The following is a 12,947-nucleotide window of genomic DNA, read 5'->3' on the forward strand; positions in this document are numbered from 1 at the left end:
CAAGTTGTTTCCTTTGTTGTCCCTCTTGTTACAATGCAAACCTAAGTCCCCATTGCCCTTACGTTGGCACCCGTCGGAACACCAGTTGAGCCCCAAGATGCATTCCAGCAGGCTTCCATTCCTTTCCTGGCCCCCGCTTTTATCCCCACGGTATTTTCCACGTAGATGTCTAAAGCAACCTTCGTTTCACGTAGGCTTGGTTTTGGAGAGTCTACTCCTCCCTCAATTATGGGGTTAGCGTCCACGAGTCCTTTTCCATCTAGAGCCTCTCCTTTCATCCCATTGTTTTCTCCATCAACCCTTGCCCATCCTATTCAAACCACTTTTGGCAGGCCTATTTCCCAGTTCCCCTTCGCGATTCCCCCTAGTGCAACGTTTGTATGCCAGGCTATTGATAACCCAGATGATTTCCAGCAACAAATCATTGGTAGAATGGGCAAACAAAAAGAAAAGGTGGGCGCCCATCTAGCTCGTCCACACCTTCAGACACATTTCAGTGAAGAGAAAGATTGTCTTTTCTTTGCAAACCTTTTCCCTAAGGTTGATAAGCTAGAATCCCAAATGAGGCCCAATGATTATACCTTGCATGCTATCGACGTCAACCTTCTGAATGCTACGATATTTGACAAGGTTGAAATGATGGAAGAGACTTTAAAGGTCGTGTCTTCAGATTTCATCAAAAAGAGCCATCGCCTAGAAAAGATACAAGTCGAGAATGCACATCTCCAAGAATCTCTGACCTAGCAGAGGAAAGAAGACAAGGCCCGGAGTGCAGAAATCAATCACCTCCAAGGTTTGCTGACATAGGACAATTTAGAGAAGAGAAAGTTGCAGTCATCCCTTAATAACGTAAGCTCTCAGTTGAAGGGTCAGGAGGCGACAAGAAACGTGGCCTTAAAAGAATTGCAGGAGAAAGACCTGGAGATCCAGCAGCTAAGAGCAGCTTCTAGAGATGCCACCCAAGTGCAAGTTTAGCTGCGCGAAGAAGTCCATCTAAAGGAAGAGTACGCCCGACAGCTGAGTGACGCACAAGTTATGCTTTCAGAGGAGAAAGTGAGATTTGAAGCAGAGTTGCGCGATAGGGAGAACAGCCTAGAGCAGGCTGAGAGGAAATTTCTAGACACGAAGATTTTGTTGCAACAAGAGCGGAATCGTACATTGTAGCTCCAACAAGCGGTATAGGATGGAAGTGTTAGGATCCTCGCTCTAAAAAGTCAGGTGATCATTGAGCAAAATGAGTGCAAGGAGCTGCAACATGAAGTAGCTTCCAAGAGCGAGGAGGTCTCACGGTTGCTAAGTATTCCTCCCCCCGTGCAGGTTTCTCAGGACTTTTCGTCAATTCTGATAGAATTGTATGTTTCTCATTGGGAGAAAATTAAGCAATATAGCCCCTAATTGCAACCCGTGCTGAGATTCATTTGGGAAGCGCAATCCCTCTGCGTCGAGGCGAGAGCCCTTGTCAATAGCTCTATGGTCATCCTTGGTCCTAAGATCCCCATGGCTCAGGACCTAATCCAAATGCTATACGCAGCCCAAGATGAAGAATTGAGAGAGAAAGGGATAGCAGACCGCCAACAACTGATCAAGAAGATGAATGTTTTCATCAATCATCATAGAGTGGTTATGCACGTATCAGTTGCGCTTGAGCCTTTGCAAATCTCTATCCTAAACATCAAGCAACGTATAGAGAGGTTTGTCTCATTAGGCCTGCCTTCTCCGTTCCCCACAAATGGTTTTGTACTGGGGGTTGAACAAGTATTAAGTCAGGTCGAGCATTTGCAACAGGACAGGACTTTCATCTAGCGCCTGAGTGATCCCATCTCGGCAGAAGAGGTTGAACGTCTCCTGCACCCCCTAGCTCAGCTCTATGCGCTCTTGAAGTTGGTCCATGATGAAGCAGTAGGCTTGCCTTTTGATGAAATTATCGGTTTGGATCAACATTATCAGAATATAGAAACGCAAGTGTTGCCCTCCGAGGAAGATTGGTCCTCATTGCAGCAGGTCTTTGACCTACTCCGCCCCATCCTGGCATAAATTTTGGTCTCCGAACCAACAATTTTGGGTTCTTGCATTCTGTAGGCAGAATTCCCCCTTTTAGTCGCCAAGAAATGTTCACATTATTTTTTCAGTTAAAGTCCATGGGCGGAATTTTTATCGGGGTGCCTTTTTCCTTCTTTAACTTTCCAGTTGCGCCCAACGTATAGGCCAAATGTCATCTCGGTTTTGCCCCTAACCGCTCGCATTTTACGTTTGAAGTTTGGAGGAGCGAAGTTGCCGAGTGGATCATTTTTTGATGACTCGGTTTTCTGTTGGACCCCACCCTATATCTTGAGAAAGAAGGAGACACGTGGCATCTTCACACTGCCGGTATTATTTATGTTTGGATGCCCTTCTATGGGGTTCCCCCGAGATGCCACACGTTATTGAAGGTGAGTTGTCTACTAGGCTGCGGTTAGAGCAAGCTATTTTTTGTTTGGGCAGGTGTGGAGATCGTCGTAGCTAAATGGGAGTAACGACCTCGGAGGTCGTTTTGCTGGGTGTGTTCTTGCGGGATGCCACGACAGTGTTTTTCTATTTCAAAGGCGGTTGCGCATGGCTAGCGGATGTTTGAGTTGTTAGCAGAGTCGTGGGTTCTATTTATGCTTTGTTTTTTCCCTGTTTTGGGAGGAAAAAAACTTTGAAAGAACAATTAAGTTTTCTTAGATAGAATTTTAGCCTTTTAGTTGTTACTGTTTCCTAAGAAAAGGTTAATCAAATTGTGCCTACGGCCTTTCTGATGCCTCTTTTTCAGTATGCTTTGATGGTTTTCTGTGCTTTTTCCCTGTAATTTTGATGACTCTAGAAATACATATCTAAGACTCTACCAATTAAACTATGTTTTGCACTTGTTATCTGGTAGATGCGTGATTGATATTTCTTTATGTTGCAAAGGAACCTTAATTGTGTCTTAGTTGTGGTTCTATTAGGATATGTAGATTGTTGAATGGGATTTAAAACAACATGTCTTTGGGTTTTATATGTTTTTAATGCTTTTGCAAAATGCTCTAGTGTATCGCCTCAGTATTTTAGATCATGTTGTTTTAAGTTTTCTTCTTCCCCTTTTCTCAAAACTATAAGGAAGAGTTGGCTTCTTTAATTTGGAGGTCATTCAGTGAGTCTCACGCAATAGGTCCCCCCATCACTGAATTTCCCATAAGGTTGTCTCCTTTCAAAGTAAAATTTAGAATCAACAAATACAATACTTACTATTGGCAACAACAATGTAGAAAAACTGAGAGGAGGGGGTTGAATCAGTTTTCACCAAACTTAAACAATTTAACCTTAACTTCAAATCCGATGAAGAATGACAATATCATAGATAAACACCACATCAACAACACACATAACACATGGATTTTTGACTTGGAAAACCCGGTTAAGGGAAAAACCATTGTGGGAACCTACCCACAATATGATGATACTCTGCAGTAGTATTTGTAAATATTACAATAGGGAATGCACATACATTCAAGCACACTGCCTAGAGCTCATTTCTCAAAAACAACAAAGGGCTAAAACCCTGGGAAGGCTCACTTCCTTACAAAGATTGAACAACAATCCGAATTACATGAACTGAAAGAATATCATCTCTAAATGCCTGATTACAGTTCTGGTTAAGCACATACACTCAAACTCTGTTCTTCACACTTCTGCACACTCTTTCGCACTTCTTTGCTTTTCTCCTCTGCTACTAAATGATCAAAACAATATTTGCACATGTAGATCACATCTTTCAAATGAATATTACATGTATTTATACAATTCATCAACCTTAACCTCAAGGTTGGCCCAACACATAAGACCTAATTACAAAATTACATCACACGATACATAAATCAATATGCGAACCAATACAATGTCGGCAAGGGCATAGCATGGAGCTAAATCAAATCCTCAAACACACAAAACCACCAAATATCTCGCCAAGATCATCCGCAACATGCAACAACCATCGAGTCGGCCAGAAAGTCGTATAACACGAAGAATACCACCGGACCAATAAAATCTTCAATAACGTGCACCACGATCAACACAGATCACCAAAATGCATAGAACACAATCATAGAACATCAACAATCGACATGAATTCCACCGCAATAACTGCAACAACTCAGATAACAAGAATCATCATTATTTCATCACCAGAGCTCAAGAACACCAACAACAAACTAAAATATACGCTTGTGAAGTTTCAAATCATGAACCACCTAAACTGAGGACACATATGAACGTCCCAAACACTCTCCAAAATCCACACAACATAATGAATCAATTTTGGAGCAATACAAACCAGAAATCATAACTCTGCAATACAGAACCAACAAAAAAACCAATCACCACACTGGATCACATAACTTGATCAATTTATCTTCTGGAACACTAAAAAATCATATTGAATCAACTAGAGATAAGTATCTCAAAACCCATTAATCCACATCAACATATTTGTAATAAATCACCCAAACCAACTCTTTGCAACACCGAAACACAAGAAACACGGGAATATGTTGACATCAATGACAACAACACATTCGAACAACTCTAATATCCAACACTTACAAAGCTCACTATATAAACCTCCATCTCAAGTACTCAATACCTAGGAGAGGCATCGCATGAAACTATCAAATGGTAATTAGAAAACAATGAGCTAAAACGACCTGAAATGTGGCATCCAAATCTATAATCAAAATCCAATGCCCAAATCTCAATATAACCCCACATGTTAAAAATAACACATTTGTCCCCATATCATAAACTCACCATACTCCACTCATAAATTTGGGCACTTCATTTTAAGAGGAAATGTGTACCAACCTTGATCCTAATGTTAATTATATGAAGAACGTAGTTTTTAGAGTATGAAACATAAAAACACAAATTTTAGGTTATAAACTTTGTTTTTGAGAAAAATAATAGTTTGGCATCGATTCCAAGGATGTGTCTTGTGCAGATCTTTTTTAGCTCTACAATTTTAAAAATGGTCCCAAGAAACCTCCTAAAGCAAAGTTGTGGCCTATGGAAGTTGGGTCTCCTAGGTTGGAAATGTAAAAGTCATATTGAATGTAGAAAAGAGTTGTAAGAGGGAGTTACACTTGTTGACCAAATTATGGTCTATTTATGACATGTCTTAAAGAATCTTTGAATGAAGATTATGAATCCAAAATGAAATCTCATGTTGGTTAGTGAATTACAACATGCTTACGATAAGTAAAATGAATATGTTATTTTTAGCCTATGAACTCATCTTTAAGATTTGGTGGTTGGTTTTCTAAGTATTTTGGGTGGTTTGGGATGTTTTAGCTCATGGTTTTATAATTATGATTTGATTGTTTTGTGTATTACTCTTTCTATTTATAAGGTGCTTACAGTAGAAATATCAAGTAGTGAGTTTATAGGTATTTCTATGCTATCATGGTTACTCTAGATCTTTGGTTGGTGATATTGTTGTAAGGGATTCTTCTACAAGTGTATTGTAACTATGTTTGGATTGCCAAATAATACATTGGGTTGCTTTAAAGTGTCAATTTTTTCTCTAGAATGGGTTTTTCCCTATGTACACTTGCATTGTAATAGTTTTTTATGTTTCATATGTATTTCTCTTTTCAATAATTATAAAGATCTAAAATTTGCATAATGCTCTCATCTACTATTAGTTTAAGAAGCCCTTCAACATGCCTTACTCCCTTTCACATTTTAGCTTCAGTAACTCCATTCAAAGATGCATTGTAACATGTTTCATACACATACATCTAAATTGATCAACCAATGTAATTCCCTCTCATGACTCTCTTATACATCCTATATGCTCATTCATTTTTTTTTGTGAATGATTCATCTTCTAGATGCTATAAATTTTAATCCAAGAATCCACTTGATCCCTTTTAAAAAAATTGAAGAGATCCTTGTTGTCATAACTATCCCGCTCTAATTAAGAGTCATTTCAACATTTTTTAGGCCAAAATAAACCTCTAAATCCTTAAAATTTGTACTTCTATATTTTATAGCCCAAAAATTATGTTTTTTGTTCTTAAAACTAAAATGCAAGGCTTAGAAATCTTTACTAACAATAAATGCCTTGAAATATAAACACATAGCAACAAATCACAAACATGTGTTTAGTCAACTCACATAATTAGGAGAATATGTGAGTCAACCAAATTTAAAGTTTTAACTTTGAAAATCTTGGAAAATCTCAAGGTTGGATCTATGCTTGTAGTTTCACTTTTACACAAGATTACGACAACTTGCTTGGCAAGTCCTCTATTTATAACTAAGGTTTTGGAGTCACGTCATCAAATATTATGCCACATCAACATGCTTTTTGCCAAGGTGTCAAAAACAACCCAAAAAAAAAGTAGACCGATACATGTGCGTTGATGTGGCATCACATGATTCGTTGCTTTTTAGTTCTTAGGGATACATTTAATCCAATTATGAATAGTCATCATCATAATAACAACTTTAAAGTCACAACTATTGATACAATATTATCAAAAATATTAGACATTAAATCAACTAGATAAACAAACGCCATTATAACATTATTAGAAATATATATGCATGAAAAGTTAAATAAATAACTTCATTTTCCGGGCAGATCCTTATAATGATCGAGCATAAAATAAATGCCCTGAGGAAATTCAACAGACCAACCACAATCATAAACGAAATCTAGAACTGCTTCTAAACTCGATTAAATTTCTTCTGCATCCCTCACAGCTTCTCAGAAATGGTAAGAGATTCTTTTCGCAGATCTGGTGTTGGGAAGTTAATTTAAGAGATCGAACTCTATACTCTTCAATCCTCTGCAACAAAACCCACCACAAATCAATCATGCGTACCCTTGTATTAGCAAATAGATTCAATGGTCACGAGTTCTGTGCACCCTTTCTTGGTTTAATTGAATGTATATCACTAGGTGACCTAATTGATTTTAATATTTAGGTATTGAAAATTCAAGATTTCCCAACTAATGCCCTAGATCTTGTCTATCGTGTAGGTTAGTTTATTTTATCGGTTCTGTTAATTAGCGAATTATCACAAGTTTAATTCATTCTGTTGTATTTTCTTAACTAGGGTTTATGGATTGCAGGCAGAGGGTGAAAATTATGCGAATCCATTGACATGCTTCTTCCATGTTCTTTTCAAGGCGAGTCATTTCTTCTCTATTGTTTTTCAAGTAATTTTGCACATTTCCATTGAATATAGAGATAAGTTAAAGTAATTTTATAGGTTAAATCCTAGCGGGCATGCTCCATTTGGCTGTGGGAGGAGGGAACTCTACATTTTAGTTTATCTATATTGGTTAATTTTGCACCTCGTGAGGTTTCGACTCTTCAATAAAGCTTGTGATACATGAAACCTCCACAGATCTGTCTAAGCCTTGAGATGTAGATGGACTGGCAAGACTCTTTTTTGTCCCTGAATTTGGATCATGAGATCGAAATCAAAGAATTTACAGAAATTGAAGAAAAAATGAAAAAATTGAAAATGTCCTCTGTTTCTCAGAATGGGGGATTCTCATATGCCCGAGGGACAAGAGTCATGTTTTCTAGACTGGATAAGTGAATACAAGACAATCCCTTCTGCATTTTTGCCCACCCTCCCCCACTACCCCTACGCCCCACCTCCCCCAAACACGCACACACACACATAGTGATTTATATAGTGCATGGTTATGTGGCTACATGCTTGAGATGAAGCTGATTTTTGTTTTTGATGTATCTGGCCCAGGGAGCAGCAATTGCGTTTTATATATTGTTCTCTCTGTTTGTGGATTCTTTTGTGATTATTTTCGTTGTAACTGTCCTGTTGGCTGCTCTTGACTTTTGGGTGGTCAAGAATATCAGTGGAAGAATTTTAGTTGGCCTGAGATGGTGGAATGAAATCAATGAGCAAGGGCAAAGTATATGGAAATTCGAATCTCTTGATCAGGATGTGAGTGTAGCATGATTCCAGCACAGACTACTAAATAGCATAGTATTTCTAGTTTATGATGAACTATTCAAGATTTTTAAGGTTAAGCTTTAGTCATGCTTAGTGGATTCCAGTCTTCGAGTCTTTAGATAGTGTTTCTAATTTAAATTATTTTGATCCATTTTCATTTGATTGTGGCATCTGCAGTCATTAGCTCACATGAATAGGAAGGATTCTTGGCTCTTTTGGTGGACTCTTTATCTCAATGTAAGTTACAAAAGTATGGAAAAAATAAAAAATGTAGTTAATTCGGATGCATCAAGATGCACTTGTTTGTGGTGTTAAACAATTTTTTTTGTTGAATACTGTATGCCGGTTTGGCATAACATGGCCATTTTATTTCATTAGTTATTAGAGCAAATTATCTATACCAAGCAAGCCGACTTTCAAAGCTGACAAATCCCACGAGAGGCCTGCAAAGCATATTTGAATACTTCTATGCTGAATAGACACTTGGAGATTGATATAAATTATGGGAAGAGCAACTAAGGGCCTGATAGAGCACCCATTACATGAGGGAAGTCAGTAGACATGCTATCAAAAACGGGCTTGTGTAAGTAACCATACAACCTCCCTGCATTCCTTGCCCATAACATAAAGATCTGTATAGGAGATCTTCAGCTGCCAAAAAAGTACCCAGAAAACTTGCAATGATGGACCTAGAAGAACTTTATCTGAAAAGTAAGTTTGAGACATTGGAGAAACAAGCTTATAGTCCCACCCCAATCAAAATCAATTGAAGCATTAAGTGGCGTAGTAGGAGTTGCAGAGATAAACATTTTGATCTTCCCTCCAAATTATCCACTTGGTCTACCCCATTATCAGCACCATGATATCATCATGTTTTTGACAAATTATTTGTTGTCTGATTTCAAGGGATATGAATCATTTTGTTGGAAAGCCCTAAAAGTACCAAGAACCTGAAACTGCTGAATTGGCATGTCCTCTGCGTTATTCAGCCAATATAATACTACCATATCAAACATGTACTCAATTACCTTAGTTGTCTTATTAAGTTATTCCTGTCATTGCTGCTATTCTGTCCTAGCGTATTTCTAATATTTACTTTTTGCAGGCTGCTGTTTGGTTTGCACTGGGAATTGTATCCTTAATCAAGTTTAACATTGATTATCTTCTTGTGGTGGGAGTTTGTTTGAGCTTAAGCATTGCGAACATTGTTGGATTTACCAAATGCCAAAAAGGCAAGTATATTTATTTTTAAATATATGCTCTTTGGGTGGAAAGGCAAGTAGTAATGAAGTCTTAGTTATTATAACATGTTAGAACACCTTTTTAGTGTATTAATAACATGTAGGATGAGATGTCTGGTATTCACCATTCATGCTTTGATGTTTGCAGATGCGAAGAAACAGGTGCAGAATTTTGCATCTCGGACATTTGTTTCACATGTTACATCAAAGCTGCAGTCAGGTCTCGGTGGTTTGATTATATAAATCTGTCAGTTAAGTGGACTGGTATCATAGTGAGGTCATTTTAAGGGTTCAACATATTGCTTCTTTCCTCCCACCGAGTATCATTATTTTTGGATAAATTCTCTTGGTATTGATGTATATTAATTCTGAGACGGCATGATTTTTCCAGATTAGCATTTTGTACAAAAGGAATCAATATGTTTGATTTCTTGTCTCATCATGCTTGTTAATTTACATACACAATTACATATCAAGATCCGGATTTGTTAAAAAGACTGGCTAATTTTAATTCATAGAGGCGATCTATATACTGTAATTTTCTTTCAAGATATAAGGTCTCAGCAAATTGCCTAGCCTCAACTATGGTAATTTTTAAAAAATTATACCTGTATGGGCATTTGGATTCTCAATATGCATACAATTAGCAGCTACTAATGACAGACAGACAGATGCATCTTACATTTACTTGGTCAGAGGTATATGCTATGTAATTGCATATATGCTAAAAAATTTAGCCTAATTTTTTGGCTTTATTGGTTACGGTGATCTATCATATATCATCAAAAATTACAGTCAGACTTAATAGTTTTACTGTCACGGTTGGGAGCAGTTAAGGAAATTGCAGTTTGGAACTCATGCCATTTACATCTGTTGTGTAGCCATTTTGGCCTACCAAGTATTTCTGTGTAAAAGATTTTCTTGAATCTAATAATTTCCAGTGATTGGCACTCCATTATGAAATCCGTGATAGATATTTGGATTTCTGAAAGTTTGCAGATCCCAACCCTTATGCTTGCTTCAATTGTTGTTTCAGATGACATGCGTCTGGAAATCTTTGTTGTCTTGTAGGATTGTAGAAAACTTACCATCTGATTCAGGTCCCTGAATTCTTTTTAAATTTTTGGGATAAAGTAAACGGTTCTTTTTAAAGAAGAAAACTACAAAGAATGCTGCCACAGAAAAACAAAATGAGGCATTCTACATGGTTTTAGTCCTTAGATCTTGTGTTGGCATTCTACATGGTTTTAGTCCTTAGATCTTGTGTTTAGTCTAGTTCTTATGATGATAGTTCATAGGATTTTCTCATTCTGCCCTCATGATGGGTTATATTCGGAAATACATTGTTTGACCGAAACAGGCTTTTGTAACGTCCGTTGGAGTAGTAGTAAACTCTGGGCCTATACATATTTGTGTAACTATTCAACATGTATGTAGAAAATTGACTGGAAATCAATGCTTCCAGGGATGTGGCAAAAAAGGATGATTAGTTGCTGTAATCATTTTTTGGCAGATTATGGAAAACCATTATCAGGAAGAATGGGCTCTGGTTTTCCAAAATCAATAGTATGAGGAATGGGAGTGAGAGGTGACGATCCTTTTCCATCAGCTTTGGGGTTTCGTTTCTGCTGACGAGGGTGGGAATTCAAGAGATAATTTGGATGGAGGAGCTTGTCATTGCTTGACAGCCCTATGGCGGGGGAAGCTTCAGAATCTAACTAGTTGCAGCTTACAACTGCTAGCATTCTTTTCATAACCTTATTTCGGGATTATTTTCTTCCTTGGAACAGAGATTTTGAATATGCATAGAATTTATATTTTAGCATGTTGTAGCGTCTGAATGCAAGATGCCTATTTTCAATCAAATAGTAAATTGCTGGAAAATTGTCAAATGTGAGGGTGAGTTCTTTGATTGAAACTACGAGAAATGAAGCTGCAATTTAAAGTCGATCTGCTTGTTGATTTAGAAGCCAAAGATTATAGTTTGCAAGGAAAACACAAGTATGAATCATCCTAGCAGGGTCGTAGCTCATTAACATCCATTGCTACGTGTAGAGCATATGCACGTACCTTGGGTAGGATGGAATGATATCACACAAGTATCTGCAATTGGATATGATCAAGTGCAAGTTCATGAATTACTTTGTGAAAGTGTTTAAAGCAAAGAGTGATGGACAGTGTTTCCTAGTATGAAATAACTACGGTGCAGTAATATGCAAAATCTTGTAGGGGAAAAAACTATGTTACCCTAAGTTTTTGAGACGGGAGCAATAGAAAATGGAGATGATGTGTTTTTAGGACGGTATGCGACAGGAGTCTATCTTTAGGGGACGATTATTATGAAAATAGGGAAAATGTTAAAAATATAAATAAGGTTAGATTGAGTTAATGTAGTATTATTTGTCATCACATTTGATCTGTTAAAGGGTGGACTATGAAGCTTAACAAAGGCAAGTCATTGTGTCGCAAAGTTGTTTTCTCAATTGGATACATCACTGGAAGGGCGCTGTTCATTAACTAAGATGCCCTCTCACAACCCTTGGTCCATTTTGTCATTGATTAATTAATTAAATAATTTTAAAGTGAATTAGTTAAATTGATCTTTATTAGGTTACCAAAAAAATAAAAGATGATGAATGACCAACATTAAGTTTCCACAATCCATGAGATATTAATCTTGAGTGTTTCCAGATTAGATTGTGTATGAGTTTTTTGCATAAAAAAACTCATACACAATCTAATCCAGAAACACTCAAGATTAAAAGATGATGATTTAATATTAAAAAAACAATAAATAACTATTAAATGTCACTTAATAAAATTTTCCAAAATATTATAATTATTTAAGTCATGGAAGTCGACCAAACGTTCTAGATGCTTCTTGGAGATCTTTATAAGGAGGTTGAATGAAGTAAGACACGCTTTTGGATTTGATAATTTTTGGAGACTAAAACCTTCAGGAGTACGGAGTTCAACAAGGGTGGATTCGTGATGGAACCTACATCTGGACAAATTTGTGAAGTTTACTTTAGAGGCAAATTTGTAAAGCCTGTTTCAGAAATAAAGATACTTGCATCTATTTCCTATTTTGAAATAAATTTATTATAATCTGAATATTGTTTGGCGAATAAAAGTTATATTTGGAGGTGGAAACATTATTATGTCTGAAAAATTAATAGTGCTAGCAGATTATAAGTTTTGACGCTCTTGAATGTATTGGGTCTTCATAGTTTGCCAAGTCGTGGTTTCTGATTATCGTGGACAAAAGCTTATATTTTAACATTGCAAATTAATATTATATTGGGAAGCTGTGATTGGGTTATTACTACGATTTTATTATGGAAGTCGTGGCTTTGGATTGAATATTTTATTTTTGCCGTTAAGAGTATTCATGTCTGGCGATGAATAATTTTTGGAGGTGGACTTTAACATGCACCATCGTATTAATTTTTGGCATCATAAATTATTGTTTGGGCAAATATTATAGGATGCAGAAACTATATTTCTGATAATCGTCGATCGGGAAGGTATCTCCGCACTCTGCTAACACATTCATCGCAGGAATTCCTTGGCTCTCGATCCTTTTCTGGCGTAGTATGGTAAACAGGCCCTACCATCTACTGTTCTGGTTTGAAGATTCTCTTTGTTTCTATTTTGATTAATAAAAACTAGTGATTGTCATGGCTCTCAAATTTTTTTGAGATAGAGAGATGATAT

The 12,947-nt window shown here is 37.0% G+C and overlaps 1 protein-coding gene across 2 annotated transcripts; it reads left to right on the top strand.

Annotated features, from left to right (window-relative positions):
- The first annotated feature begins 6,618 nt into the window (after nucleotides 1-6,618).
- On the top strand, nucleotides 6,619-9,745 carry LOC131033520 (Golgi apparatus membrane protein-like protein ECHIDNA). Of its 2 annotated transcripts, none has more exons than XM_059211269.1 (5): nucleotides 6,619-6,775; nucleotides 7,136-7,980; nucleotides 8,167-8,226; nucleotides 9,095-9,221; nucleotides 9,379-9,745. In XM_059211269.1, the coding sequence occupies exons 2-5, from the start codon at nucleotides 7,762-7,764 to the stop codon at nucleotides 9,471-9,473; spliced, it is 501 nt and encodes a 166-aa protein (XP_059067252.1). In that variant the 5' UTR covers nucleotides 6,619-6,775; nucleotides 7,136-7,761; the 3' UTR covers nucleotides 9,474-9,745. The 2 variants fall into 2 exon arrangements, with proteins under 2 accessions (XP_059067252.1, XP_059067253.1); XM_059211270.1 differs by having other exon boundaries at nucleotides 6,623-6,775; nucleotides 7,120-7,980.
- Nucleotides 9,746-12,947: the final 3,202 nt, after the last annotated feature.

Source organism: Cryptomeria japonica, chromosome 9 (genome assembly GCF_030272615.1).
Source record: "Cryptomeria japonica chromosome 9, Sugi_1.0, whole genome shotgun sequence".
NCBI lineage: Eukaryota > Viridiplantae > Streptophyta > Pinopsida > Cupressales > Cupressaceae > Cryptomeria > Cryptomeria japonica.

Coding starts and splice junctions, on each gene's coding strand:
- LOC131033520 (XM_059211269.1), top strand. CDS start 7,762: ATGTATCTGGCCCAGGGAGCAGCAATTGCGTTTTATATATTGTTCTCT. Junction 8,227..9,094: donor GGTGGACTCTTTATCTCAAT/GTAAGTTACAAA, acceptor TACTTTTTGCAG/GCTGCTGTTTGGTTTGCACT. Junction 9,222..9,378: donor ATTTACCAAATGCCAAAAAG/GCAAGTATATTT, acceptor TGATGTTTGCAG/ATGCGAAGAAACAGGTGCAG.